We start from the raw sequence: 27,784 nt of genomic DNA, 5'->3' as shown, positions 1-27,784 counted from the left end.
AAACCCACCAGCCACTCCTCAGAAGAAAGATGGGGCAATCTACTTCCGTAGTGATACTGCCTCGGAAACCCAAGGAGGGGTCACTATGAGTCAGGTCCGACTTGACGGCACATAACAACAACAATTTACATCAGCAAACTGAAGGTTAGAGTTGTCCAATGCTACACAGCTGTGAATTTGTAAGAATTCAACATCTAACTCATTTACTCTTCCTACTTGACAACTTGTTATAAACTGCCAGGAAGTTTTGCTTAATATGTATATGTTACTTCTAAGGCCTCCAAAAATCTCTTGAAATTAACTTTTATACTGTATTAATTGGAGGATGTCTTCCATGCAACAACCTAAACCAAACCAAACTCACTTGAGTCCGTTCTGACTCATAGCGATCCTGTAGGACAGAGTAGAACTGCCTCATAGGGTTTCTGAGGCTGTAATTTTTATGGACGCAGACAGCCTCCTATTTCTCCCACAGAGCAGATGGTGGGTTTGAACCCCCAACCTTTTGATGAGCAGCCAAATGTTTTAACCTCTGTGCCACTAGAACTCCTGTCTCCTGTGCTGGATATAGTACGCAGCTTTGAGCTTTGGCCACTAGGTGGTGCTTCCAGGGGAAAAAAAATAACGCAACTTTTAGTTCAGGGAAAAATAGGTCTATGTGGGCTTATTTTATGGAATCAGCAATTCAACTCTCATTTCTTGTTGCTAAGCCAACAAAATCAACATTTATAATTAAAAGTTCTTATCACTTAAGGCATGAGGCCTGTGCACACGGGGCTGATGCTTAGAAAGTGATCAGCCATTTCAGTTGCTGGTTATCAAATCTCAGACACAAGGAAACAACCAATCTCACAAATTATTATTATTATTATATGTATAATAATAAAGTTGTACAGTTCTGAAAAGTTACCTAGGGGCCAAGTCCCAAAACCTTCCTGCTTTCAGTCTGAGTTGGATTTGGCCAGTCTTCAGGACAGAAAAGATGAAGTGCAAATTCAATAGCGCATGCTAAGGAATTAGGGTGACAGCTCACCCTCACAATAGTGAACTTTATGGTTTTTACTATGTAACATGTTAGACCTATGTGTAGGGCAAAGGCACTGAATCATGTCTTGATCATTCTACTTGTAAAGGTATAATAAGATGTAACCAAGAATCTTTTCCCTTTCACTTTGTCTTACCAGGTGTAAAAATTTAGACAGCTCAAGCTGCTTAGTTCCCAGGAGCTTCAGATTAGGAATGAAACGAGGAAAACTGTTGACTCTTAAATAGAAGCTTCCTAGTAGACTGAATGCAGATTGTTGCACAATGGGGCAAGCAGAAAAGCATCGTGAATAGCCCTTTTCTATAAGGTCTTTTCTAGGAAATAGCTTATTTCTTTAGGCAAGAGGACACTCTGGAAAGAAGGGTAACCTTAGGCAGGCAACCTCTTAAAGGCAACTGGTGAGGGGAGGAGATCATTCTGCTTTTCAGAATATGATCTACCTTCAGCAGACAATTTAGCACAGAAAAGGCTTACCTTTTCCCTTAACTCCAAAAATTTGCTGTGCTTATGAGGTATGCAAAGGGGTAAGTGTGATTCATAGTACACGACTACGTCCAAACACATAATATAGGCCTGGTACAAAACACAGAAAGTACTTGGAAGGAGAGAGGGAAGGGGATGAAAGTGGGTGGATGAATGGATGGATGGATGTAAATAAAGGGTAAGAAGAGCTAGAATTCCAACTGCTCAAGAGTTCTAAAAGCACACGTAGAGAATGCCTGGGTAAGCCCAGCTTTGTAGGATGGCCCCTCCTCCCCTCTCATTTGTTCTTCTGGTGGGACAGAGTTAATAGCCTCGTTATAGCCTCTGCCTCCCTGGATCCAAGTGCCATAATTTTGGAAGAAAAGTTCTGTAGTGACTGACAACCAACAGGTTTAAATTTATATACAGCTAGTAGTCAGAAATAGGTTAGAAAGGAGATGCGTGGATACTAGACACAAAATTAGGCACTCCCATCCTCTCACCCTAGTATGCCATTGGCATGTTAGAAACTGAGTTGAAAGCCAGATCGCCAATCACAGGGACCAGATACTATGGTCTTAATAATTCAAGCATAAGGATCCTAGAAGTGAGCCTCTTTGCCATCACTATCAGCCACCGAGGTGGAAAGATAATAGTCATCTGGGAAGCAGGTTTTGTTTTTATAAACCACCATTTAAATGTAGTGAAATTGTTTACTTTTGCAGATACCCAGGCGCTGCTTACCCATAATCTGGACCAATGACAGGCAAAAAAACACCCATTTAAGTAGAGAGAAGGAAGTTTCATTTGATAGGTACAGTTGACAAGAAGTTTCAACATATTGGGACGATGACCGGTTTTCATCTGCCTCAGCTCTGTGCATACTGATGCAGGTCAGATTTCTCCTTTATATTGTCCTGGCTAATCTCCAGTAGGCCAACTAGACTGCACTTGTAGCAAGAAGGAAGAGTGTGCACTGATATCAAGGATTTTAAAAAATAAACACTGAAAAAGTCTGTTGCTAATGGAATCAATCAGCTCAGATGGCTCAACTCTCCCTTTTCTTTTCCACAATTATGGGATAAACAACTAATTTGAATTATTGATGATAATTGTCCCTGTAATGGTTGGTCAGCCAAAACCTACCTGCTGGATCAACATTTCAGAAAAGGCACCACTTGAGGTAAAATGTCAAATCAATGGCAATCTATCTTAAGAAACATGGCAGTGCATTTGGCCAGTGGTGTCCATGAGCAGTTTCCCATGAACAAAGGCCAGCCTGCTCAGAATAGCTTCTACCTCCATCCCCCTCCCATCAAGATGATTATTATTAAACTTCCCCTAACCTGAGAACTTTAAAAAAAGAATGCAGCAACTAGATAACTAGCATACACATTTCTCTACACCTGATTTTTAAATACTGCTCAAAAAATATTTTTGCAACCTGATGTGGAACTTTTTTTTTTAAAAAAATATGATAATAGGGTAGTTAAAAGTTGATATTAAAATACTAAAAACAAGAATAAAGCCAACTGTCATACTCATTGATTCCAGTAGTTTCACACACAATAGGGTCTACATGTTCAATTTACAGAACGCATGCCATGCTTTGGCTTCAGTTAAGGAGTTGGTTCCCCTCTGCCCTGCTGGTTATAAACCTAGCCAATTTCTTTTACAGATTATATGTCGTATGCATGAAAAGGATGGCTTTTGGTTCTTATGTTTTGATCATTTGATGGCTCAGATGAATCAAACCTTATTTTCAGTATTAGGTTCTGAGTAAAGATGTCTTGCCAGCATATGCATCCAATTCCTCTTTCCAACCTCTTTCCAGGAATCAGATGATTCAAGAGGCAGGGACCCTTGCTTCATTATTTCATGTTCCAATGGAAGCATATGCTACCATTTTTACAAAGAGGGAAACTCTCCTAACGATCTTGACCAAACGCAACTCAAGCCACCAATAGTATTTTCATGGTCTACCTAGGTGACATAGTGCCTTAGGCATTTGACTGCTAACCAGAAGGCTGGTGGTTGAAACCCACCAGCCACTCCTTGGAAGGAAGATTGGGCAATCTACTTCCACAGAGATACCGCTTCAGAACCCCAAGCTGGGGCCACTATGAGTCAGAAAACGACTCCACAGCAGTGAGGGTTTTTTTTTTTTTTAACCTACTATAAACATCCCACTGCCATCAAGTCAATTCTGACTCATAGCAACCCCTATATAGGACAGAGCAGAACTGCCACAGAGGTGTTCCAAGGCTATACATCTTTACAGAAGCAGACTGCCTCATCTTTCTCCCATGGAAATGGCTGATGGATTCAAAGTGCCAGCCTTTTGATTAGCAGCTTAACCACTGTGCCACCAGAGCTCCTACCTATCACAGGGCTGAAAAATGAAGATGGAAACCAGCAAAGTTTACAGACAAGTAATGAAATTAAACGGTAACTAAAATGTACATGCATGCTCTAAAATAGGAATTTGAAAATTGGCTGTTAACTATGAAAACTGCTTCTCAGAGGTGATTGCTAATAAAATAATCTAGCTCTGAATCTGACCCATTACAAATGAGTGTGCATTAAAAAATCACAGCTCACTCAACTGGCAGAAGTATATGTGTGTGTATTTTAAGTGATCCTATCGTATACTTTGATTTCCAGAAGGGTTTTTTGCAGACATTGTGAAGAGCCACCTGGCTAACAGAAACAGTTAATAATGCTGTTGTCTGGGAGAAGCTATGGACCTGTTCAAGGTTCACATCCATGGTCTAGGACACATAGGTCCTAAGTAAAAAATGACACAAAATGAAGGAGAGCTTCACAATAAAGAAGGCAAGGAATGGGCCAGAAAATTATTTTAAGGTACTTTTAAATATAAATTGAGCCTCAGAGGCAAAAAAGTCATCGATGGACACTGGCACAGTTTAAACATGATTAAGACTTATTGGTCAAAACCCCAGTGACAACAAAAGGATTTTTTGTATCTAAGATGAGAATACAAATTAAACAGAATTTTGTCACTTAGTGTTCACTTGAATTTCCCCTTGAAGTGAGCTTGAAACTGGCAGAATTTTAACACCAAAACTAAGTTTGAATAACCAATACATAAAACAGAACTATCTAACTGGATTTTTCACCCCACCCTCCCAAACAGAATCTCAAACTCAAAACAACTTATATAAGGATGCAGGTAACAGAAAAAAAAAAAAAAAAAAAAATCACAGCAAAAATGATTCCTGAATTTAAAGGAAGGATGCCCACTTCTCTCTTTCTCTCAAGAGGCAGATGATCAGCTGAAAAATAAAAACATTGTATCAATAGAACACTCCAAATAAAAAAAAGTCGCAGTCATATTTCTGTGCATGCAATATTGAATGTTTAAAAAAAAATCCAAAGCAACCCCAAAAACTAACAAAAGGAAGATGTTGCCCAGATCTTATGACTCTATGGTTGAGGATCCTGATTGGGCTATTCAGAAAGTTGCTCATGGGGCACAGAGGTCTGGAGTTAGAATTAGATCAAGTCTATAGGCCCTGGAGTGGATGACCACCTCAGGTTAGGGTGTATGCTGTCTTCAGTTCATGAGTTAGTTCTTGGATCAGCAGCTTCAAGAATATGACAGCTAAGCAAGAGATCTCAGCACATGGCTACTTTGGGTCTTGACCCAAGTTCTCTGCTTCACTCAATTTCCTTTTAATTAATATTACTCACTATTACTACTTTTGGTAGTGATAAGTCACTTCAGTACCCACTGTGGGCTGTGGTTTGTAAACAGACATCGACAAATACAAACAGCAGTGCAATATTTGACCCAGACGTTAAAATAATCAGAGGCGATGGTGGAAATGAGGTAACTCTTCCCCAACACGTGTGAACAGACAGCTCCTGCTCTTCTAATGCTCTATGTCCATTAGGATAGAGTAGGGCTTGTCAACAGGATGGTTACATAAAGAAGAAGCTACAGAAGAGAAAAAAGAAAGGTTCAGATTCAAATTCGGTTCTTAAAGCCTTAAAGAAAAAAAAAAAGGAGCTACTCTACAGTAAACTGAAAGAATGGCAGTATGTCAGTTACAGGGACTGAGCAGGGAAGGAGCTGATGTCTTAGTGGGGCTGGGGCAGAGGGCTTGGGATGCTCATCAGAAGGGCAGAAGGGGATGGGGATGGGGGAGAAAGGGGAGCAGAGATGGTATGTGAAGTACAGAACACTGCAATAGCAAATATTTTGGAGAAGTTGAGGCAGCCCAGATGGTAGTGTTAGAAGTCATCCAGACGAGGCAGGAAAGGGTAAGACTGTCATCCCTGTTCCTTTTATCCAATATAATAAGCATGTATACAAATGCATATCAAGCAGTGACTGAAAAGAACTCAAAAAAGGTCACACAAAACAGGGTTTGGGTAAAAATATATTTCCCCCCATTTTATGTCTTGGCACTATTGATATATATGCATAGATTACCTGTCCATCACTCTCCTACTTTAACAGACACCAAATTACCAAGCCCATTTGCTAAGTGATTACTTTCATACTTGAAAAAATGATATGCTTCACATCAATACATTTTAGTTGTTTTTTTTTTTTTAAAAAGACAGGTGTCTAACATGCAGCTTACATACATGACAATTCTGCATTAACACTGAAAGTAGATTACACAACAGTTTTAGAAAACACATTGGTTATTTCCAAATAACAAAATGACAGTGATCTACAACTACACTTTAAGGCATATCAGCATATTTTAAAGTTTAAGAAATGGACAAAGTTCTAATGCTGTTCACAGCTTAAAGTTTAAAAATTTCCTTCATACCTACATACATTCTAGATTTTGTAGGTCATAATTTCCACTAAGAGTCATCACATATGTGTCCTGCCAATGGCACCAAGACTTTCAGAAGCTGAGATTTGATGATTTCAGACACTTGCAAATGGCAAAGCAAAGGATCTGAGTGGACAGTTTTGGTCGGACCACACAGAGACATGATGATGTGGGTTGGTAACAGCTGAAACACCTGACTGAACAGCTTGTATTTGAAACACTTATGTATATGGGAAGAAAGTGAGGAAACCAAGTCTACTCATTTGAGGTGCTGAAGACATGGAGAAAAAATGTTATTGCTGGTGAGATCACAAAGCAGAGAAGGAATAAGTAGCGTGTGCCCCCCGTGTTACATTAAATGATTTCCCTGGTTGGGATGCTCTTTCTGGACAAAAGCTTGGCCAACTAATAAAGATCCTCAGCTGGGAAAACATAGTCTCTGAACTGCCAGTAAATTCTCATAACGGCTTTTGCATCACATCCTACAGCATATGCTACTGTTATGGATAGCAAGACCGAAATCTAGAAGACACAAAAAGGTGGTCATTATGGTTCAACAAAAGATATGAGAAGAGGCCAAACAGAAGTGTCTGGCAAGAAAGAAAGAAAAAAAAAAAGTCCTCGGTGCCAGCAGTTAGCATGAGGGAGAGCCAAAAAATTAAACAGTCAAAACAGCAGCCTTGCGTAAAATTTTTTTCCTCTTGATTTTCTCCAGTGGAAAAACAGTACTTTCTCATTCTAACATTATTCACATTGTCAAAACTATGGACACTACCAAGATTGGTCCTCTGTAATAGCTAGTGAGGCCCAAGATACTGTGTAGAACACAGGCATCAGTAATTTCTGACTCTCACACTGATATCAAGAGAAAGATGAATTTATGTGGTTCTTGTGAAAATGATACAAATGTGGCCATTTTAAATATGTATTTTTTTTTTAAAAAAAGGTTATCCAAATCATTGCCTCCCTAAACCCTTCCAAAAAAGAAAGAAATCCATCCATCCCATGTTTGTTCTAATTTAAAAAGCAAGAAAGTTCTCAAAGGTTTCTTACTACCGTACTTACATGCAGAGGCGAAAGCACATCCAATTAGATTTGAGGGTATCATTATTCCGTGCAGAGCCAAGGACTACTGTGAAAAAAGGCATAGATACAGAAAGAAAAAGAGAAGAGCAGCAATAACAAACTAAACAGGGCTGGGGAGGAGTGGTAGAAAAAAGTTTAGGAACAGTATACTGAAAAAAGGAAAAGCATCTGTATCTTTTTGTTTCTTAGCTTTTTATTCCCTGACTCTTCTTCATATGATTTATTTTGTTGTAAAAATTTAATGTAAAACAAAACAAAAAAAATCAATCAATCAATAACCTTGGAATCAAAAAGTCAGTTGGATGTCTTTTACCAGTAGGCTCATTTTAAAAAGGCTTTAGTGATGCAAGAAACAGAATTTAAAAGTGTGTTTTCTGTTGCCAGGCACAAAAGCTTTCACACAAGCAGTGGGTAAAACAAGCATACAACACAAGTACTCAAGCTTTTGTCTGATGCACAGTTTATGAGCAAATTCAGCCCACAGCTACAATCAGCATGCCATCCACTATTTAGCCACTCCATAGCAAGCTTCAGGCTAGAATCATAACACAAAACAAAACAAATTTGGTCCAATAGCTCTCAAACTTGTCTTTAAACCACTGCTGCTACTGCTTCTGGTTTGCAGTTTCTATCTAGGTGAATTCTATCTTAGTTATTTGATGTATGACTAGAAAATGCAGAGGTGAATATCAGGCTCATGAGAAATGTTATCCTTCCAATTAAGAAACAGGAGATGATGGAGTTACAGGGAATGCTGGAAGGATCTTTTTAGTAAAGAAAGAAAACGAAGAAGACGAAAGGATAAGTATCAGAAAGGAATGGTATAGGAGAGGGATTAAAGAAAGATGCCCTTTTCCATAAAAGCTAGGTGTGTAGTATACTTCATGGTGTGTGGGTCAGTCCTAATACTCACTGATGAGGCGCTCATGCTTCATCTCCATTGGCCTTGGACATAAAGAGCAGATGGGGCTAGCTGTAGCAAAGGGAGAGGTGAGGAAAAATCCCTCACTTGATGAATGGGTTTCACAAACTCAGCTGTTCCATTCCTTCTTCCCTTCACTGCCAAATATCGAAAGGGGAGTGAGCAAGAAAGCTGGGCGTGAAGCTGAATCTCTACTGTCTTGACTGATGGGTTTGTGTTGTGTGACAGGCTCCCTACAAGTATGTACGGCAGATAATACAGTTTATAACAAAGTTCCCATGTGAAGGATTTCTGGAAATTTTTCCCTCATGCTTTGGGGAAATTTTATTAGAAGTTGTATTAATATTCTGAAATCAGTAACAAGGGTTTTTTTTTCAACCCACTGAAAGCAAATTCAGGTGTATTGATGAAAGATTCCTTGTCCTAAGTACTAAGAGGTTGTCGAAAACCCCTCTTCTACTAAACAATGTTGTATGCTAGCTCTATCTGTGAAAGGATCAAAGCTGAACTAGTTAAAGTGAACATAATCCTATTTTTTTTTCAAGGGCCATGCTCTCCAACTTGCCCAGGATTTGAGATCCAGAAGCAGTTGAAACCGTAAGAGGAGATGGTCAGTCTAAAAAGACCTACAAGTGCAGGTCAAATAATACTAACAATTAAAGTGAAAACAATTCATACACGTGTAAAAGTCATACAACGCTTACCCACTGTTCAGCCTACATATAAATCTACCTTGGTTTGGGGCAAGTGTGGAGAAGTGACAAAGGGAACTCAAGGACTTTGCAATCATGGACATGAATAATCAAGAAAATGCAAGTTGTTGTCATGGCTATTCGAGTTTCTCATTCAGCTGCAGAGACGGTAAAGATGTTTTCATGTCAGGTGTAGCATTTTACCTTCCTGTTCTCAATCCAAAGCCACATCCAAGTTACAGGCATGCTTACTGCTGCCATTGTGAACAACAGGCATGAAAGGCCGATCATTTACTTTCCAGAAACAAAGTCCAGCTGCACATAGCTTTTGCTGTCATTCCTTTGTTCTATCATTTTCCATCACCCAACAATAGCCAGCAGAATGAGTTAATCGTTATTGGCATTTGGGAAAGGGTAAAAAAAAAAAAAAAAAAAGAACGCATACACACACATATGTATCTATATATATATATATAGTAAAATAAAGACACAGATGGCAGAGACACAATATTACTGCAAAAGCAGGTGAATGCGGGAACATCCTTGGCTTGCCAGGCTTTATGTGAAGCTTGCACTGCAAGTTAAAAAACAAAACAAAAGTTAGAAATAATAATAAATAAAAAAAGAAAGGAAAATTAGGAGCGCCAGCACCAGCATTCAGTGATGGTGAATGCTCATGCAATGATTATGGAATTGATAGAAATTAAAACTGTAAAAATTTGAGTAAGCTATTCTACATGACAAGCAAAAGCAAAATTTTAATACTGAATTAAAGGACACATGGTTAGTTTTCATTTACATGTAATTTAGAACACAAGAGTGACTTCTTGAAACCATTGTATGTTCTCTCATGGAAAAATTTACTGTTTGATTTGATTTTCTCACATAACACAAAACCATCATTTATTAGGTTTGGATATCACATTAGTACTGAATAGGATGACCTTCATGTTCCATTTCTGAACTGCTGAAGGAGCCAGAGAATAAGTATCAGTAAAAACTGTGAAAGCTGGAACCCATGTAAGGCGAAAACCTGTCAGAGAAGGAAAACTCAAATATTTTCCAATACAGAGTGATAGAATAGTGGTAAGACTGCACCTTGTCAAAGGTGGAATTTTGCAAGACCCTGAAAAACTAAGCAGTCCCATTGCGTTCTGGCTCTCACAGCTTCCACTGTATAATAAATGTCTTTGTACAATTAATTTAGAGGAAAAAATCTAAAGTAGGTTGGAGATTGGAACACAGTAGATGAAAACATGCTATTAATCTACTTGGGAAGGGGGAAAAAAAAAAACAATCATTATATGGTTATAGCTACAGCAATGCCAAGAGCCTTCCCCCTCGTTTAGGTATAAGGCAATGCCAAACCCAAGGTCCAGTGTGGCTGGTTCTAATTTTAGGCAAGTACAAAACATGCAACTTTATCCTTAGTAAGAATCAAAATAATTCTTTTGAAAAAAGATGAGTGGATGGTAGTATAAACTGTAGCTACTAGATGTCAGGTATAGTTTTGAAATGATGTATTTTAAAATTTTCTTTTGGCATAATGCATCATAATGAGCAAATACCTGCTGGCAATCGTGTGGAAAGTTTTCAGAAAAGATGAACACTGTCCGCTGAACAACTTACCCTTGGGCAGTCCCACCACTGTGGTTTAGCCGCAAACAAGGAAAGTGACTTGGTGGCCAGAGATGGCAGGAGGTGGGGGTCCAGCTAATGGCAGTGCCAGGATTAGTTCTACTTTGTAATCTTAGGAAATGTTATATGTTCTCATGCCACTACAGGTCAAGGAGAAGGATAAAGCCTTACCTACGTTAAAAAGGGAGCATTTCATTAGAATAGAAAAGACAGAATTTAAAATTAACAGAAAAACTAAGTTAAGCTCTGAGGTGGAAGCATAGCAGGTAAATAAATAAAGCATCTCTTTTGTTTCCTTTCTGCCTAGAACAAAACCACCTCCTAGGTGGTATAGGTAATGACTCCAGCATTTCCTTCAACTCAGCCATGAAGAAAGTGTTCCGGTTTAGTTCAGTGTTGAGCTAGTTACCCTGGTTACTGTCTTTCTGTGGTCCTTTCTAACCAAAACTTTCCAACTGGCCCTGGAAATAAGAGGTGTGATTTTCATTTTACTTTTACAGCTCAGGTCTCTAACTGTCAGTTGCTTTCATTGTACAACTGGGGAAGTATGGGAAAAAGAAAGAACTTAGAAGTTACATAAAAAAATATTTACATGTGTTGTCAGGTGCAAAGCCTGCTGCCTGTTTTGAACCAAATTAAGTTTAATTACATTAACCATAAATGAGAATACATAAATAAGGCTAAAATAGAATTCGCACATATGTCATGTAAACTTTGAAAGTATTATCTAGTAAGGCCCAAGGATGGAAAGAAAATAATCTAAAATGTTTCAAAGGGCAAGGAAAAATCTCCCTACACTAGAAAGTTTGTTACTAGACACATTTTTTTATTCCCCTCTCTAATGGAGGCACAGTACTGATCACCTCTTGGAATTTTTATTGCTTAAAGGCACATCCAAGATACAGGAAATATTCTTTTAACATTGTTGGTCTTCTATAAACTGTAAGTCTTAAAATATGTACCTTTATGCATTTAAGTGCTTCAGGGTAAAAAAAACTTGACTTTGGGTTTCCTAAGCTGTGCGTCAGCAGCTTTTTCTCTATCTCACTCATACATGACTACAGATGTGTACACACACACGCACACTCATCTGCACACACACCTATTTTTATCTTGGGTTAGTTTGGATCAACAACAGTAGAATGCCAAATGGCTGTTTTTAGAAATGGACTTTCACTTTGTCCTCACTGTGATCTCTGAAACTCTGCTTGCAGACCATCACCTGTAGTGTTCACTACCTCTGAACGTGTGCAGCCATGAAGCACCTTCTTGAACTGGACTATCATCTAGACAAGTTACTCTTGGAATTAATCAAGTAGAATTAAATTTTGAACCCCTGGATTCCTCTGATTGTATCTGTCCTCCCATTACAATCAAACCTCACCCATACCAACTCCTCCATTATTGCTTAGAAAATCTGCCTGCTCCTTCACTCTCTTAATATACCTTCTGCTTTCTCAGAGCTTAGAAAATCAGTGTGTAAAGCGTGAGTTAAAACTCTCTTAGCATGCCATTCATTGTAGCAGTGCATTTTGATTTGTACCACAGGCAACTCAGTGAGATTCCTCAAGGACGAACCTACTTAGTGCATGTTAACTAAGTGAGCAGCACTACTGTGTTCATCTTTCCCTATGAAACTGTCAATTACTGTGCAGAGACTCAATTTTACATATTAATGTATTTAAGAATTATATAATCCTTTGCCTGCTTGAGTATCACCATTTTTGTTGTTTACTTAGTTGCCAGATATTTCTCTAGAACTTTATCATCTAAGGATGAAGAGCAAGGATCCTGAAACAAGTGTGAACTGCTTTACAGCTGCCCTAAGAGCACCCCACTTTAAGCAGACACAGTAGGGCACATGCAGATTTGTCATCAGGCCATACAAAGGTTTTTCTCAACTGTTTCCTACTGATCATTGTCTTTACTTTCACATCAATAGCTAGTGTCATAAAACTGCACTCTTTAGTGTTTAAGGTGATTGGACTCAAAGCTGCAAATCACGGGAGAATTTCATGGATGACCCAAATCTCCCACTGGATTCAGGCAGCTGCTATTAAGAGTATCATACTCAAAAGCAGAATCTGGCCCTTTGGCACATTAAATCAAAGCCACTTTAAAAAATGGTTTCTGTGTGGGTGTAAGTGTGGCTGGAGGTTTGCTGGGGGTGTCTTAACTGGGTAGACATCTTGACAATAAAACAATCCATCATTTTGCTGACTTTTGAGGAAAAACAGTGGTCAATACCAGCTCTTCCAAATATTTCACTTTGGGAACAAGACTCTGAATGGCTAATTTATCAAGCCCTACATCACAGAATAGTAAAATAATTTTGACAATCACAGTTTTAGGATGTTCTTTATCAAGAGAGTCATGAGCACTGTCTTCAAAGGGAACTGAAGAGAAATCGACCTGTCTTCTCAGAGATTCCTACTGTTGGTGCAAAAGGTGCTGATGTAAAGGACAAGTTACTCCAGTCCTGATTGCTTGATCAATGTGGTCAAGTTTTATAAATTAAAGTTTGTGTACCTTTTAAAAATATTTTAAAAATCTTAATCATCTTCCCTGCACTGTAGAGAAAATACCTGCTTTTATCTTTCTGGTAATGAGCCAGTTTCCAGTCTGTAAATGGGAAAAGTAGAGACATGCAGGAGGAATAAACTGTTAGGGTCCCCAGTACATGGGAGTGACACCTGCTTACTTTTTCTTATCCTTGTCTTTCTTGGTTTGCTGGGCCCCAGATTGCTGGGCCTGGGACTGTAGTAACTGAGCTGCTGCTTTCTTCTTCTGGAAATTGTTCACCTCTTCTTCAAGCTCCTTCTTCTTGTCTTCCACTTTTTTCTTTTCTTCTTGATGTGTCCGCTTTAGGAGGTCAAACTTCTCATGAAGCTGGAGAGAAAAAGAGGAGGGTAGGTTTCATGAAAGGAATGAAAAATTTTATTGATGTAATGTTATTTGGATCTGTTTAAAAAAAAAAATGCATCATATTGCTGTAGTGGCCTTAATAAAAGGAGTGAAGTACTATTTGGGTGACTTACTGGAGGGGGACAATTTCATTTGGCAGTGTATTGAGTTATGGGCCAAGCACTCAGGATACCCATTATCTACCAGAAATATCAGACATATCTCTCACATACACATACATACACACAAACACAATACAATTAGATGAATATTATCCATCCACCATCCATCAGATAATGCCTAAGGGCCTTTCCACTATTCATTTAGCTGGCTGATAGACTGAAAATAGTCCCAAAATCCCAAACCTTGAATTTTCAGGCTTGTAAACTGAGAAAATATAGAATGACAAGATTATTTATTTCTTCTAACTTGAACCTCTGATCAGGTATGCAGACCTAAGATTTAGTTTTAGCTCTGTAGTGATGATACTGCCTCGGAAAACCAAGGAGGGGTCGCTATAAGTCAGATCTGACTCGATGGCAGATCCGTTTGTTTGTTTGTTTTGGTTTTGCATATGTTACTACTTAAACTGCCTCTCATTTCTATCATCTGAAAAATGGGAATAAAAATATTGACCCATTTTTCTTGCTGGGTGGGTATACCACTCATGTGATATAATGTATGTAGATGTTGAAGTGCTGAAAGCATGCAGAACTATACAATAGGAAGTATTAGTAAAAACACCTTCCTTATGTTTCTTTCCCTTAAAGGAGGAAAGAAGGCTTACCTCTTTCTCTGCCTCTTTAAGTTCCGCTTCTTTCTCCTTTACCCTCATAACAAACATTTGTCTCATTTCTTCTTCTTTCTTCTGGAGTTCTCCCAGGAATTCATTCCTTTTTGCCTCGTATGTCTCCTGAAGACTATTCAAAATCCCCAAAAGAAAGACCATGTCATGAAACTGCATAACAAGAAATTAAAGTTCATATAATTCCTACCCCATATCATTTCCAAACAGAGATGAGGCTGCTATATACCACAGCACCCACAGAGTCCTGTCCCCCAAGCATCTCTGTCAATTGAGTTGTAAATTAGAGAGCCCCCTCACTAATGTTTCTAGTCATTGAGAACCAGTTCAGAAGGAACCAGTTCTATAGGTCACCATTCATTCTGGCAATTCACAACCCAATTTTCTCTCTTAGAATCTCTTGGAATACCCAGTGGAGCACATGCCAAAGTATGACTATCACCACTAGTAGTTAAGAAGATATTGGCACATGTTAATTTATTTAATCCTTGCAATAGCTGTATAAGGCAAATCATTTCATCATCCGCATTTATCAATGGAGACACTTGAAAACGGAGATGCTTAGTAAGTTAGTAAGATGCTTAGTAATGAAGAAAGGACGGAACTAGGACTTGAACCAAGCTGCCTGGCTCAGAACAGGAGCTCTACCCACTTCCCTGACCACTTATGAGGCTCAGCACAGCATAGCCAGTGAACCCTGGTCTGTTGTGGTTACGTGCTGTCAGATTGGTTCTGACTAAGAGGGACCCCATGTGACAGAGTAGTACTGCACTATGGAGTTTTCTTGGCTGTAACCTTCACAGAAGCAGATAGCCAGGTATATCTCCCACAGGGCACCTAGGTGGATAACCTTTGCCTAGATACTCCTCAAAACAAATGGATATTATGGGCCTGAAAACTTTTTAAGCTCTTGAGATAGTGATGGCAACTAAGTTTTTTTTTTGTGACCTGACTAATGACAAATCAAGAAACTGTATTTTGAGACTAAGAAGGAGAGGTTCAGACAGGGAGTGTTTCAAAATGGCAATGGTATCTCACAAGAAAAGCAGCCTTGGTGACAAATGATGCCAGAGATGGCATGATAGAATTTTGTTAAGACCAACAATCAATTCATTGGAAATACTTTTTTCCAACAACATAAATGTTCACTATTCACATGGACATTGCCAGAAGGAATATACAGGAATTAAATAGAGATTTGTGGAAAGAGACAATGGAGAAGGTAAAAAATGAAATGGAATGCTTGACAGTAGATATCCTAGGCATACATGAGCTGAAATAGACTGGCATTAGCCATTTTGAATCAGATAATCTATGTCAGAAATGACTCACTGAAGAGGAACAATGTAACATTCATTGTCAAAAAGAACATTTCAAGATCCAGCCTGAAGTACAACTAGTTGTGTCAGTGATAGGATAATATCCATATACCTACAAGGAAGACCAGTTAATACAACTATTATTCAAATTTATACATCAATCACTAGTGCCCAAGATAAAGAAACTTAAGATTTTGACCAACTTCTGCACTCTGACGTTGATCAAACATGCAATCATCATGCATTGGTAATTGCTGGTGATTGGAAATGTGAAAGCTGGAAACAAAGAAGAAGGATCAGTAGTTGGAAAATATGGTCTTGGTGACAGAAATGATGCTGGAGATCACCTGATAATTTTTTGCAAGACAATCTATTCATTGGAAGTAACTTTCTTCAACAACATAAACAGCAAATATAAACATGGGTCTTGCCAGATAGAATACACAGGAATAAAATCAACTACTTCTGTAGAAAGAGGCAATAGAGAAGCTGAATATCATCAGTCAAAATAAGGCCAGGGGCTGACTGAGGAATAGACCGTCAATTGTTCATATATAAGTTCAAATGGAAGCTGGAGAAAATTAACAGAAGCACATAAGAGCCAAAGTATGGCCTTGACTGTATCACACATGAAATTAGAGGCTATTCAAGAATAAATTTGACACACTAAACACTAATGACTAAAGACTAGATGAGTTATGGGATGATATTAAGGACATCATACATGAAGAAACGAAAAGTCCTTAAAAAGACAGGAAAGCAACTAGATACACTCCTTGGAGAGAATCATCATGGGAGAAAGAAGGGCTGCTTATGCACAGGGAGACAGCTCAGGGGGCAGGAGTATATGGAGGGATGGACACTGGGAAGACATAACTATGGGGAGGAAGTGGGAGGGGAGCTGTTGCACTCTGGTAAACTGTGGTCAATGACATGAGACAAAGTATATGTGAACTGCTGTATGGAAAGTGAATTTGCTCTGTAAATCTTCACCCAAATCACAATAATAAAAAAAAAAGACAGGAAAGAAAGAAAAGACAAAATGGATATCAGAAGAGACTCTTGAAACTTGCCCTTGAACTGAGAGTAGCTAAAGCAAATGGAAATTATGAAATAAAGGACTTGAACAGATTTCAAAGGGTGGCTTGAGAAGATAAAGTATTATAATGAAATGTGCAAAGATCTGGAGTGAGAAAAACAAAAGGGAAGAACATGCTTGACATTTCTTAAGCTGAAAGAACTGAACAAAAAAATTCAAGCCTCGAGTTGCAATACTGAAGAATTTTATGAGCAAAATATTGATTGACACAGGAAGTATCAAAAGAACAACACAAAGTCACTGTACCAAAAAGAACTGGTCAACGTTCAACCATTTCAGGAGGTGGCATATGATCAAGAACCAACGATATTGAAGGAAGAAGACGAAGCTGCGCTGAAGGAATTAGCAAAAAGAAGGTTCAAAGAACTGATGAAATACCAATTGGGATGTTTCAACAAATAGAAGCAACTTACTCCTTTATGCCAAGATTTCTGGAAGAAAGCTACCTGTCCAACCAACTGGAAGAGATCCCTAATTGTACCCATTCCAAGGAAAGTGATCCAACCCAATGCAGAAATTATCAAATAGTATCATAAATATTTGTTGTTGTTGTTGTTATGTGCCGTCGAGTCGGCCCCGACTCATAGCGACCCCTCCTTGGGTTTCCGAGGCAGTATCACTACGGAAGTAGGATTGCCCAACCTTCCTTCCGAGGAGTGGCTGGTGGGTTTGAACCGCCAGCCGTCTGGTTAGCAGGCAAGTGTCTTAGCCACTATGCTACCAGAGCTCCCATCATAAATATTTAGTGAAGATAATTAATTCAAAAACTGTTACTTCAGTATCATCACCAAGGAACTGCCAGAAATTCAAGCCAGATTCAGAAGAGGATGTGGAATGAAGGATGTCATTGCTGATGTCAGATGGATCTTGACTAAACGCAGAAAATATCAGAAAGATGTTTATCTGTGTTATATTAACTATGCAAAGGCATTTGACTGTGTGGATCATAACAAATTATTGCAAAGAATGGAAATTCCAGTACCCTTAGTTGTGCTCACGCACAAACTGTACATAGACCAAGAGGCATTTGTTTAAACAGAAGAAGTGGATATTGCATGACTTAAAATATGGAAAGGTGTGTGTCAGGACTGTATCCTTGTATCATACTTACTTAATCTGTATACTGAGCAAATAATCTGAGAAACTAGATTATATTAAGAAGAACATGGCATCAGGATTGGAGGAAGGATCATTAATAACCTATGATAGGCAGATGACACAACCTTGTTTGCTGAAAGCAAAGAGAAGTGGAAGCACTTAATGAGGAAGATCAAAGATGAAGTCTGCAGTATGGGTTACACCTCAACAAACAGAAAATAAAAATCCTCACAATTGTACTGATAAGCAATATCATGATAAACGGAGAAAAGAATGAAGTCACTTAGGACTCATTTTACTTAGCTGCACAGTCAACACTCATGGAAGCAGTAGTTAAGAACACCTTGTATTGGGCAGATCTGTTGCAAAAGACTTCTTTAAAGTATTAACAAGCAATGATGTCACTTTGAGAACTAAGACTGCCCTGAGCCAAGCCATGGTATTTTCAGTCACTTCATATGCATGTGAAAGCTGGGCAGTGAATAAGGAAGACCAGAGAAGAATTGAGACCTTTGAATTATGGTGCTGGCAAACAACACTGAATGTACTGTGAACGGCTAGAAGAATGAACAAATCTGTCTTGGAAGAAGTACAGCAAGAATGCTCCTTGGAAGTGAGGATGCACAGACTCTGTGTCACATACTTTGGATATGTTATTACAAGGGACCAGTCCCTGGAGAAGTACATTATGCTTGGTAAGTAGAGGGTCAGGAAAAAAGGGAAAACCCTCCACAAGATTGACTGACACAGGCTACAACAATAGGCTCAAACATAGCAATGGTTGTGCAGAGAGGGCAGGACCATGCAGTATTTTTTATTTTTATTTTTTTACTATAAGTCAGAAGTGACTAGACGAAACTCAACACAACATTTTCTGGTGACTAACTGCATTACAAGATTCAATTAACTAAACTTGTGTGCAAAAAGGAATCCTGTATTTTGCCTCTGAAAGCAATATTTCGTATGGTTGAAGGTGTCCTTTTTATAAGCCCCAAGGGCAGGATTTAAAGAGGCAGGCTTATTTACAAGTTCTAAGTCCTTTGTCTGTAGACTCTACTTGTTCTTGAAAATACAGAGATATCCACAGCAGTCCACAGGACCATCGTAGCAGGGCACCAGCCTGGATATTATTAAACCATTTCTAAGGTAATCCCAAGGCAATAAACCCCTTCTGCCCCCAGGACAGCTCAGACTCAGGGGTACAGATTAGCCCACACTGTGCACAGCTGCACTGTTCTATAGTCAGCTGACTCCTGGACATCACAGTATGAGTTATAGGGTCTAGCTACAAAAAAAGAAGAAAACAGACTTTTCTAAAAAACTGTGGCCCCCAATCGGTGGCAGCACTGAGCCCAGAACACCTCTCAGTTCAAATCCTAGTAAGAAACTGCTTGGGTTCAGTTCAGACAAAGTAATCCTCTCTTGTACCAGGAGGTGGCAAACCTGGCTTGACAGTCCCAACTTCTACCATGACCTAGGGCAGTCCCCTCATTTCCCAAACTTGGTTGTGGGGCAATTACCCTGACCACGAGGTTCTGATAGGGACCAGGTTGTTACTGGTAGGCACTAATTCTACATTAATTCCCATATTCTCCCCTTTCACCCTTTGCCTCTTCACCTCCAGCCAGTAATTATGTGGGGAAAATACACATTATCCTTTTAGGTAAAATTACCCTTTTCTCTACTCATCCATTAGTGTTAAGAGACATACTGAACTAGTAAAAGCTATTAAGAGAACTTCAAAAAGTAAGATCCTTGAGTAGCTAAACCCCTACTTGGTAAAAATGAATGAAACTGTGGTCAGCAGTGTCCCTTTTTAAATGCATTGATCAGGCTCTGTCCCTCTGAAAATATAATGGTTAACAGCATGGACTCACAAGCCAGCTTGTTAGGGTTCAAATCTCACTCTCAATCACTTACTATTCATAGGACCTTTGGAAGGTCATTTATACTCTCAGTGCCTTAGTTTCCTTATCTGTAAAATGAGGATAATAATGGCATCTACTATATCCATTAGCTGAGAAAACAAAAATGAAATGTTTATCACAATGGCTGCTATTAATCTTCCCCTATGAAGTCCCTTCATCACTGACAACCTAACAAGTCATTTCTGTGATGTACCAAGGCCTCACTCCCACCACTGACTGGGAAACACCTGACTGCTAGGTCTCCTCATACCTAAAGGGCTTGCTATCAGGATCAGTGTCCTTGAACCCCATCTCCTCCAGTTTACAGCGTCGATATAATTCGTAGTGGCGGGTGTGAGTCTGTTCTCGCAAGTCTTCCATATTCACACGAATAAGCATCTCCCGAAGTTTCACAAAATCACAATGGTTTTCATTCTCAACTGTAAGAGATGAAGAGAAAGGGGGTCGGGGAACTATCTGCAATGATGCCATGAAAACTGAAGTGATACTTCCAAGATGTTGCTACCATCACTCCTGAAATCTCTAAAGTCTCAAAGCCACTTGCAGATCCTTTATGGGAATCACTCTACATTTCTAACGAAGACAACATTGGCCATAAAACTGCTGTTGATGGCAACAACAGTAACTGTGAATGCCTACTTAGTGCAGGACACTATGGAAAGAATTTTACAAATAATGTATTTATTATTTATAATAATCTTGCAAGGCAGACATTGTGACTCTTGCTTTGTAGATGCAGAAGCATTGATAAGGAAGCAGACCACCCATTAAAGGCAAGAGAGTCGAGATTTAATACAGTTCCACCTGGATCCAATACAAGGCCTATTTCCATTATTCTGTGCTGTCTAGAATGATACAAGGTGGTTTTGTCTATACCAGCTCATTTAATTTTAACAACAACCCTGTGAAGAAAAGAGTTTCCTTACTGTAGAGAAATTTGAGAAGACTCAGAAAAATTAAGCAAATTTTCCTAGAAATTTTTAAAGGTGCTATGTCTTCTCACAGATTTATTCAGAACAAAAGAAAAGGTTGACTGATAAAAAAAAATAGGACACTTTCTATAGCTATCCCACGTAACCCATAGCATAGACATCCTTCTTCAAAACACACAAGGGTAGGTCATAGCATCCTTGCTCTTCTAAGGGACACATTGGAAGCTTCTTTAGTGTAGAGACTGTGGTTATACCACAGTATGCCAAGTATAGGTCAAACATTCTCATAACGCTCAGATATTTCATGAGATAACATTTAATTGGAAGATGTTTCCAGAGATGATGGAGAAATAAGTGCCTTCTTCTTTGCCAAGAAACTGTCTGTAGCTTTCTTATAGGTTGCTGATGGAACAAGTTTGAATTCCCAGGGAAGAACTCTTCTATCTGGAATGCATGCTGAATTTCCTACACAGAACACCATTCTTAAAGGGCTGCCTCGTTGGCACTAGGGCTTTGCAGCCACTTCGCTCCACTGTCAACCGTCTCTTTCTTCCTCACCTCCACTGAACACCATTGCCAGGTGTGAAACCCCACCACTCCCTCTGCCTGTTCACTGATAGGAATCTCACCAACAAGACAGGGAAGGAAGGAAGCATAGGCATTGACCACACAGGTTAACAGGAAGAATTCCTTCCCTGTGATGTGCACATACCCTGCACTACACCCCAAGGGTACTGCCTGGCCTTCGCCATCTTGTTGCCAATCTTCACCTCTTCAGTGCTGCCAACCACTGCAAATGGGAGATGGACCTGCCAAAAACAGAAGCACAAGCCGTAGTTATATTCCACAGCTCCATCAAAGACAGGCTTTCCACCAGACTCTCCCTGCTGCCTCCTTCTGTAGGCCTCTACTTAGCAACAGATAAAGGTGTAGGACAAGTAGGAGGCTCTGCAATTTAGTGGGGGTGCACTGTATGTATCCTATTCCCCTATAACCAAATACTGAATATTTAGTATGAGTAGAGTCAAGGAGAAACTATAACAAGGCTTTGTAAATATATGGTAAGCTTTAGACTTGTGCTGCCCAATACAGTAATTATTAACTGTACAGGGTTACTGAGCACTTGAAATGGGACTAGTGGGACTGATTAACTAAATTTTAAATTTCACTTAAATTTAACTAGCTTAAATTTAAATTTAAAAACAGAAGCATTGTAAAATATTTTTTTTCTTAAATACAACTTCATGGTTTTAGGACAGTATTTCACTTTGCTTTAAAATCAAATGACATTTTCTAAAAAGGAAAAACTAGTTTTGTCAATGTGGATGTAAAAAATAAAGGAAAATAATTATTTTGATTCCTAATGGAAAAGTTTTAAGTATATTTAGAGCAACTTGGGTATATGAATCTACTTTTTCAACTGTATGCCTTATTCATGTAAATGCAAACACAGATCGCGTATTTCCAATGACGATTTAGCAGCCTATTTGGGTGTATATTAAGTGTAAAATAGACACAAGATTTAAAATATTTAGTATGGAAAAACAAGGATGTACAATAGCTCATTAATAAGTTTTTTTTATGTTGATTACTTGCAGAAATGATGGTATTTTAGATATATTGAGTGAAATAAAATATTAAATTACTTTTATCTATTTATTTTTACTGTTTAATGTGGCTACTAGAAAATTTAAAATTACTTATGTAATTTCTATTTCTATCATATAGTGCTGTTTTGGACAGTTGGTCACTGTACAAAATCTAGTGAGAAACAATTTAGCCCAAATCATTGGCTCTAGCCTTGTACCTAGATTGATCTCAAGGAGAGATGATGTTGTTCAAGACAACTGACTCTTACACATTAATTCATTTGGTAGCTATGGCTACATTCTAGGGGAAAACATACTAATTCCATCTTTTTTCCATTGTAAGAATAAGATTTGAAATGGCTGCTTTGAGAATTATTACTTGAGGTTCCTTGCTCTGCTGCTGAAGTTTAGAAAGAAGGGAATGCTGTAAAGCCAATATTCTCCCACAGGGCGTAATCCTCCGTGCTGTTTGCCCTAGTGGCATTTTTTTTTGATGCTCAAGGATAAAATTTCTGGTTCACCTTACACTCTGTAGAAGAAAAGAATGTATATTCTCTTTTTCAAACTCTAAGTTTAAAAATGAAACATCTTCTCTGAAGTTGAGGGGCAGTAGAACCCTCCCATCTTTCTCCACTCAAAAATAATAACAAACACAAAACAAATGAAATCTGTTTTCCTCAGATTTTCACGTATCATATGGGATTTTGTCAGCAGGAATTATCTGCAACAGAGAGCCTAAAAGAAAATTTATTGATAAAGAGCAAGATTAATTTGGGAATGTCAATGGTCTTCAGCTCCACTAAACTGATCAAGAGAACAAAGGCTCACAAGACATTTACCATAAATGTAGTTTCATGGCCCTAGTCATAAAAAATGATTTAAAAGGATGGAGAAGGACATAAAGAGAAAATCAGATGGTACTTATCCATGGCAATCCCTGACTCTGCACTAATACCCCAAATTGCAGTTCTGTAGTAGAAAAAATAAGTGATACCTCAGCCTGAGCTTTTGACCATGTTGTAAAATAAATACACTGCTCTGGCTCAGGTAGTGCTTAATAGAAAAATTGGGAGTATGGGCTCTTAAAGCCAAACTGGCCAGGTTCTAAACCTCCCTCCAATAGCTGTGCAATCTTAAGTACTATGCTGCAGTTTCTCATATGGAGACTCCACCACCAGCAAGTTGATTCCAACACATAGTGACCATATAGGATAAGGCAGAACTGCCTCATAGGATTTCCAAGGCTATAAATCTTTATGGAAGCAGATTGCCTCATCTTTCTTCCATGGAGCAGCCAGTGGGTTCAAACTGTCAACCTTTTGGTTCAGCCAAAAGCTTTAACCACTACACCACTACAGCTCCTTTTCCTCATATGAGAGATAGGAATAATAGTACCTACCATGTGATTGCTGTGCGTTTAAATGTAAAGCCCTTGAATAGATCTGATGCATAATAAATGTTCCATAAATGTAAAACTGTACTATTATTTTGAAGTTCAGCAATACCCATAACCAGAGAATTTTAGAGGCAGAAGAGATCTCATATACTTTGCAGTCCAACTCTGTACAAACTCCTTCCAGTATTTCTTCTAAGTGGGTTGAAACAGAATCTGTTGTCCACCACCCACTTACGATGCAAGCTCACTACTTCAACAACATGTTTCTTCCATTATAATGGCTTCAGTAGTTAAACATTCCCATAATATTGGACCAAAATCCTTCCTGCTCTTTCGCCCATTAGTCTTGGTTCTGTCTTCTGAATAAGTCTATTCACTCTCCCTTTCACAGCCCCTCATGCCTTCTCTTATTTCTCAGGAGAAGCCTGCTTTCTAGTTTCTTCCAGACATCTTTTTGTGCCAAGGACTGCAGACACTTTACTATCCCAGCCACAGGAGTAAGCTGGCCAGAGTGGATCACACAACTCAAAGTGTGACCAGACTAGGGGAGGGAGGGGCTGAACTCTCTCTGCATTAATGAGACCCTACATTTTAAATTCATATAGTAACAACCCCAGAGAAGAAGAAAAGTTATGCTTGTTTTTAAAGTCATAGTCATACTGGGAACAACTTAAAGAAGAAACTCCTTTTGAAGGTATAACAGTCTTACAGAAAACGTCCATATGCCCAACTGAAGACACAAGAAGCAGTTTTGTGGAGTAACAATGATCCCCCAAATTATAAGAACAAACAGGACTGGGGATCAGGTAGGCTGGGCTGAAATCTCAGAGTTGATATTATCAATATGACTTTAGGTAATGCACTTAATTCTCTAGATGAATTTTGACCTAATTCCATTAAATTATATCCCACAAAATGTCTGGAATAGGCAAATCTATAGACACAGGAAGATTAGTGGTTGCTAAGGACTAGGCGCTAAGGAGCTCTGGTGGTGTAGTGCCTAAGTCATTTGACTGCTAACCAGAAGGCTAGAAGTTCAGACCCACCAGCCACTCCTGGGAAGGAAGACTGGGCAGGCAATCTACTTCCGTAGAGACACTGCCTCAGAAACCCAAGGAGGGGTCACTATGAGTTGGAATCGACTCAATAGCAGTGAGTTTCATTAGAAGCTCTGGTAGCATAGTGGCTAAGACACTTGCCTGCTAACCAGACGGCTGGCAGTTCAAACCCACTAGCCGCTCCTCGGAAGGAAGGTTGGGCAATCCTACTTCCGTAGTGATACTGCCTCGGAAACCCAAGGAGGGGTCGCTATGAGTCGGGTTTGACTCGACGGCACATAACAACAACAACAACAAGGACTAGGATGGAGGAGATGTGGGGGGAAAGGGGGACTCATAAAAGATACAGGGTTTCTCTTTTGGGTGATGAAAATTGCTTAAATTAATTTTGATAATGGCTATCCAAGGCTAAGCAAGGAAACCTGGTGGTGCTCAGCTCCTAACCAGAAGGTTGGCAGTTTGAATCCCGTAATCACTCTGTAAGAGAATGATGTGGCAGTCTACTTCCAGAAAGATTTACAGCCTTGGAAACCTCATGGGGCGGTTCTTACTCTGTCCTATAGGGCGACTGTGAGTCAAATCACACCAAGGCAATGGGTTTGCTTTTTTCAATGGCAATGCAAATTACTGAATATGCTATTTAAAAAAGACAAAAATTAGGTGGCTTTAGTACATTTAATAATGATTTGATTAGACAACTTTTCATGATCACTTTTTCTAGGGAAAGTAGGGCAGACCTCACACTACCACAAATTTAAAAATCTATACTGGCTTCTTTGGCCACCAGCACACTTTTAAACATTATTTAGCATATATTTAGGGAATGTCAAGCCATTTAATAGATTAACTGAAGCTAACCTACAGTTTTAAGTATTCTAATAACTACCATTGGGTATCTACTATATGCAGAGAATGCTGATTTTATACATCTACACATTCCTCCTTCACTGCCCCCCCCCAAAAAAGATACATATAATCATTGTAGCCCATGGATAAGCTATGCACACAAGATACAAAAAGGAGCAATCAGAAAAGATTCAGGTCTCAACTGGCAGGACAGAATCTCAGCAGGAGAGATTATAATCACAGGCATAATTCTAAGAACTTTTGTAGTTTTAATCATTTCTCTCCTGCCCAGTTTTCTGTGATGTGGAAATTGTACTGCCAATTCACCTAATGATTCAGGAAAAGGTAAGGAAAATAGAAAGGAAAGAAAGCAGAACCAGTCAGGAAAGCAAAAGTGAAGCAGGTGGACATATTTCTTGGGAGGAGCAAGCGGAATGGTGCTGGGTTGGCATTTTCTCCCTACAAAATTTGTCTTGAAATCAAACTGTTAGGGCTGAAAGAAAATTTGAGATCATCTTGTCTATCTATTCCATTGACAGACGGGGAAACTGAGGAGCAAGGCAGTTAAATGACTTGAGTTAGTGCAGAGGTGGACTACAACCAAAGACATCAGATTTGTAGTCCAGTCAATGTTCAACTCACTCTGCGATGCTACTACTAAGAAAAGCTTTCAGGAAATTCCTTCTTGGTTCCTTCTTACTTGAAGACTTACACTCATTGTTGCATTAATCTCTGCTACTGTTTCTTCATCTGTGGGGAACTGATATATCTGGACACCATTGCTGACTAATTCACTCATGATCTTACTCTTGAATTTGTGCAATTCATTCTTGGCAATGGTGTCAGCTTTTGCAATTATTGGAATGATGTTCACCTGTAAAACAAACAAGTCTATTGTTCACAATTGCAACATTAAAAAATATATATACAAATGAATAAAATACAGCAAACAAATAAATAAAAATTGTAAATTTCACTGTAAAAAATAGAGATGATATTGAAAATCAGACTTTCTACTGAGATACAAAATTAAGGAGACATAGGATAATCTTTTAGTTCCATCTCCCAACACTTTTACTTCCTCTCAGCCTACACTGAAAGCATACTTGTAATTTTCTCTCCTGTGCTACCTCATTCTTCTTTACAGAGTAAAAAAAAAGGAAGTGTTATTATTCTCTGACAAATAGTGATTAACAAAGAAACTTATTCTTTGAATAACCAGCCACTCCTTTTAGACCCCTCCTAGCTACTTTAGGTGCTTGGTTGTTACGTGTTCTTAACAGTGTAATAACAAAGTCTTGGTTTGTTACAGCAGTAGAACATTCAGCACTCTATACAGGATAAAATTCCTTCTTTCTTCTGATGACCTGAAAACTTCCGGAAGAGGGGAATCTAAGCATTACTAACAACAATAACAACAACATAATTGTTTCACCTACTTTAAACTTTTTCAAAAGTACACCAACCAACTCTTCTTTCATCAATGGCTTCTATCAAATTACCTCTCTGGGTCAGCCAAAGGCAGGGCTCATTTCAGAGCACAAAGATTACAAAGAGCAGAGGAGAACCCAGGATTTGACAAGAATGTGAGAAAGCCCAGAATGAAACCCAAGGACACAGGCAAAATGGAAGCTCCAAACTCCAAGGTAGGTTCTTTTTCCAATGCCCTGGGTCCTGTCTCCTGGACACATTCTTTAAAGCTCACTTTTTTTTTTTTAAATTTTATTGTAATTTGGGTGGAAGTTTACAGAGCAAATTCACTTTCTAGACAGCAGCTCACATATACTTTGTCTCATGACACCAACTACAATATGCCAGAATGCAATAGCTCCCCTCTCACTTCCTCCCCATAGTTCCCTGTGGCCTCCCCTTCCATGCACTCCGGCCTCCTGAGCTGTCTCCCTAAGCATACTTCTATTTTCCCATGATTGATCACTCCAAGGAGTCAATCTACCTAATGTAAATTGTTCAGCTCATTTTTTTTTAATGATTTTGAGTTGTGTTTCATGTTGCTCTTCATTCTATCCAGGATTTCCTACATAGATCCTCCTCTGAGTGGTTGACAGTGGTAGCCAGACACCATCTAGTTCCTGAATCAATATTTCTTTTTTTTTTTTTTAATTAGGATTTGGGTGAAGATTTACAGAG

At 38.9% G+C, this 27,784-nt stretch overlaps 1 protein-coding gene across 1 annotated transcript in view; it reads right to left on the bottom strand.

Annotated features, from left to right (window-relative positions):
• Positions 1 to 7,431: 7,431 nt before the first annotated feature.
• The window catches only part of SEPTIN11 (septin 11), a 47,917-nt gene continuing 27,564 nt past the window's right edge, over positions 7,432 to 27,784 (bottom strand). Inside the window, exons 4-9 of the mRNA XM_007949046.2 lie at positions 26,349 to 26,510; positions 21,460 to 21,556; positions 20,066 to 20,234; positions 14,354 to 14,486; positions 13,364 to 13,551; positions 7,432 to 7,456 (exon numbers count right to left, since the gene is read on the bottom strand). Coding sequence (XP_007947237.2) covers positions 7,432 to 7,456; positions 13,364 to 13,551; positions 14,354 to 14,486; positions 20,066 to 20,234; positions 21,460 to 21,556; positions 26,349 to 26,510 — 774 coding nt within the window. The remainder of the gene's footprint in view (positions 7,457 to 13,363; positions 13,552 to 14,353; positions 14,487 to 20,065; positions 20,235 to 21,459; positions 21,557 to 26,348; positions 26,511 to 27,784) is intronic.

Source organism: Orycteropus afer, unplaced genomic scaffold, assembly GCF_000298275.1.
Source record: "Orycteropus afer afer isolate SDZICR_OR568_19922 unplaced genomic scaffold, OryAfe1.0 scaffold00235, whole genome shotgun sequence".
NCBI classification, from domain to species: domain Eukaryota; kingdom Metazoa; phylum Chordata; class Mammalia; order Tubulidentata; family Orycteropodidae; genus Orycteropus; species Orycteropus afer.
Note: the sequence above shows the minus strand (reverse complement) of the source record. Positions and strands in the feature narration are given on the sequence as shown.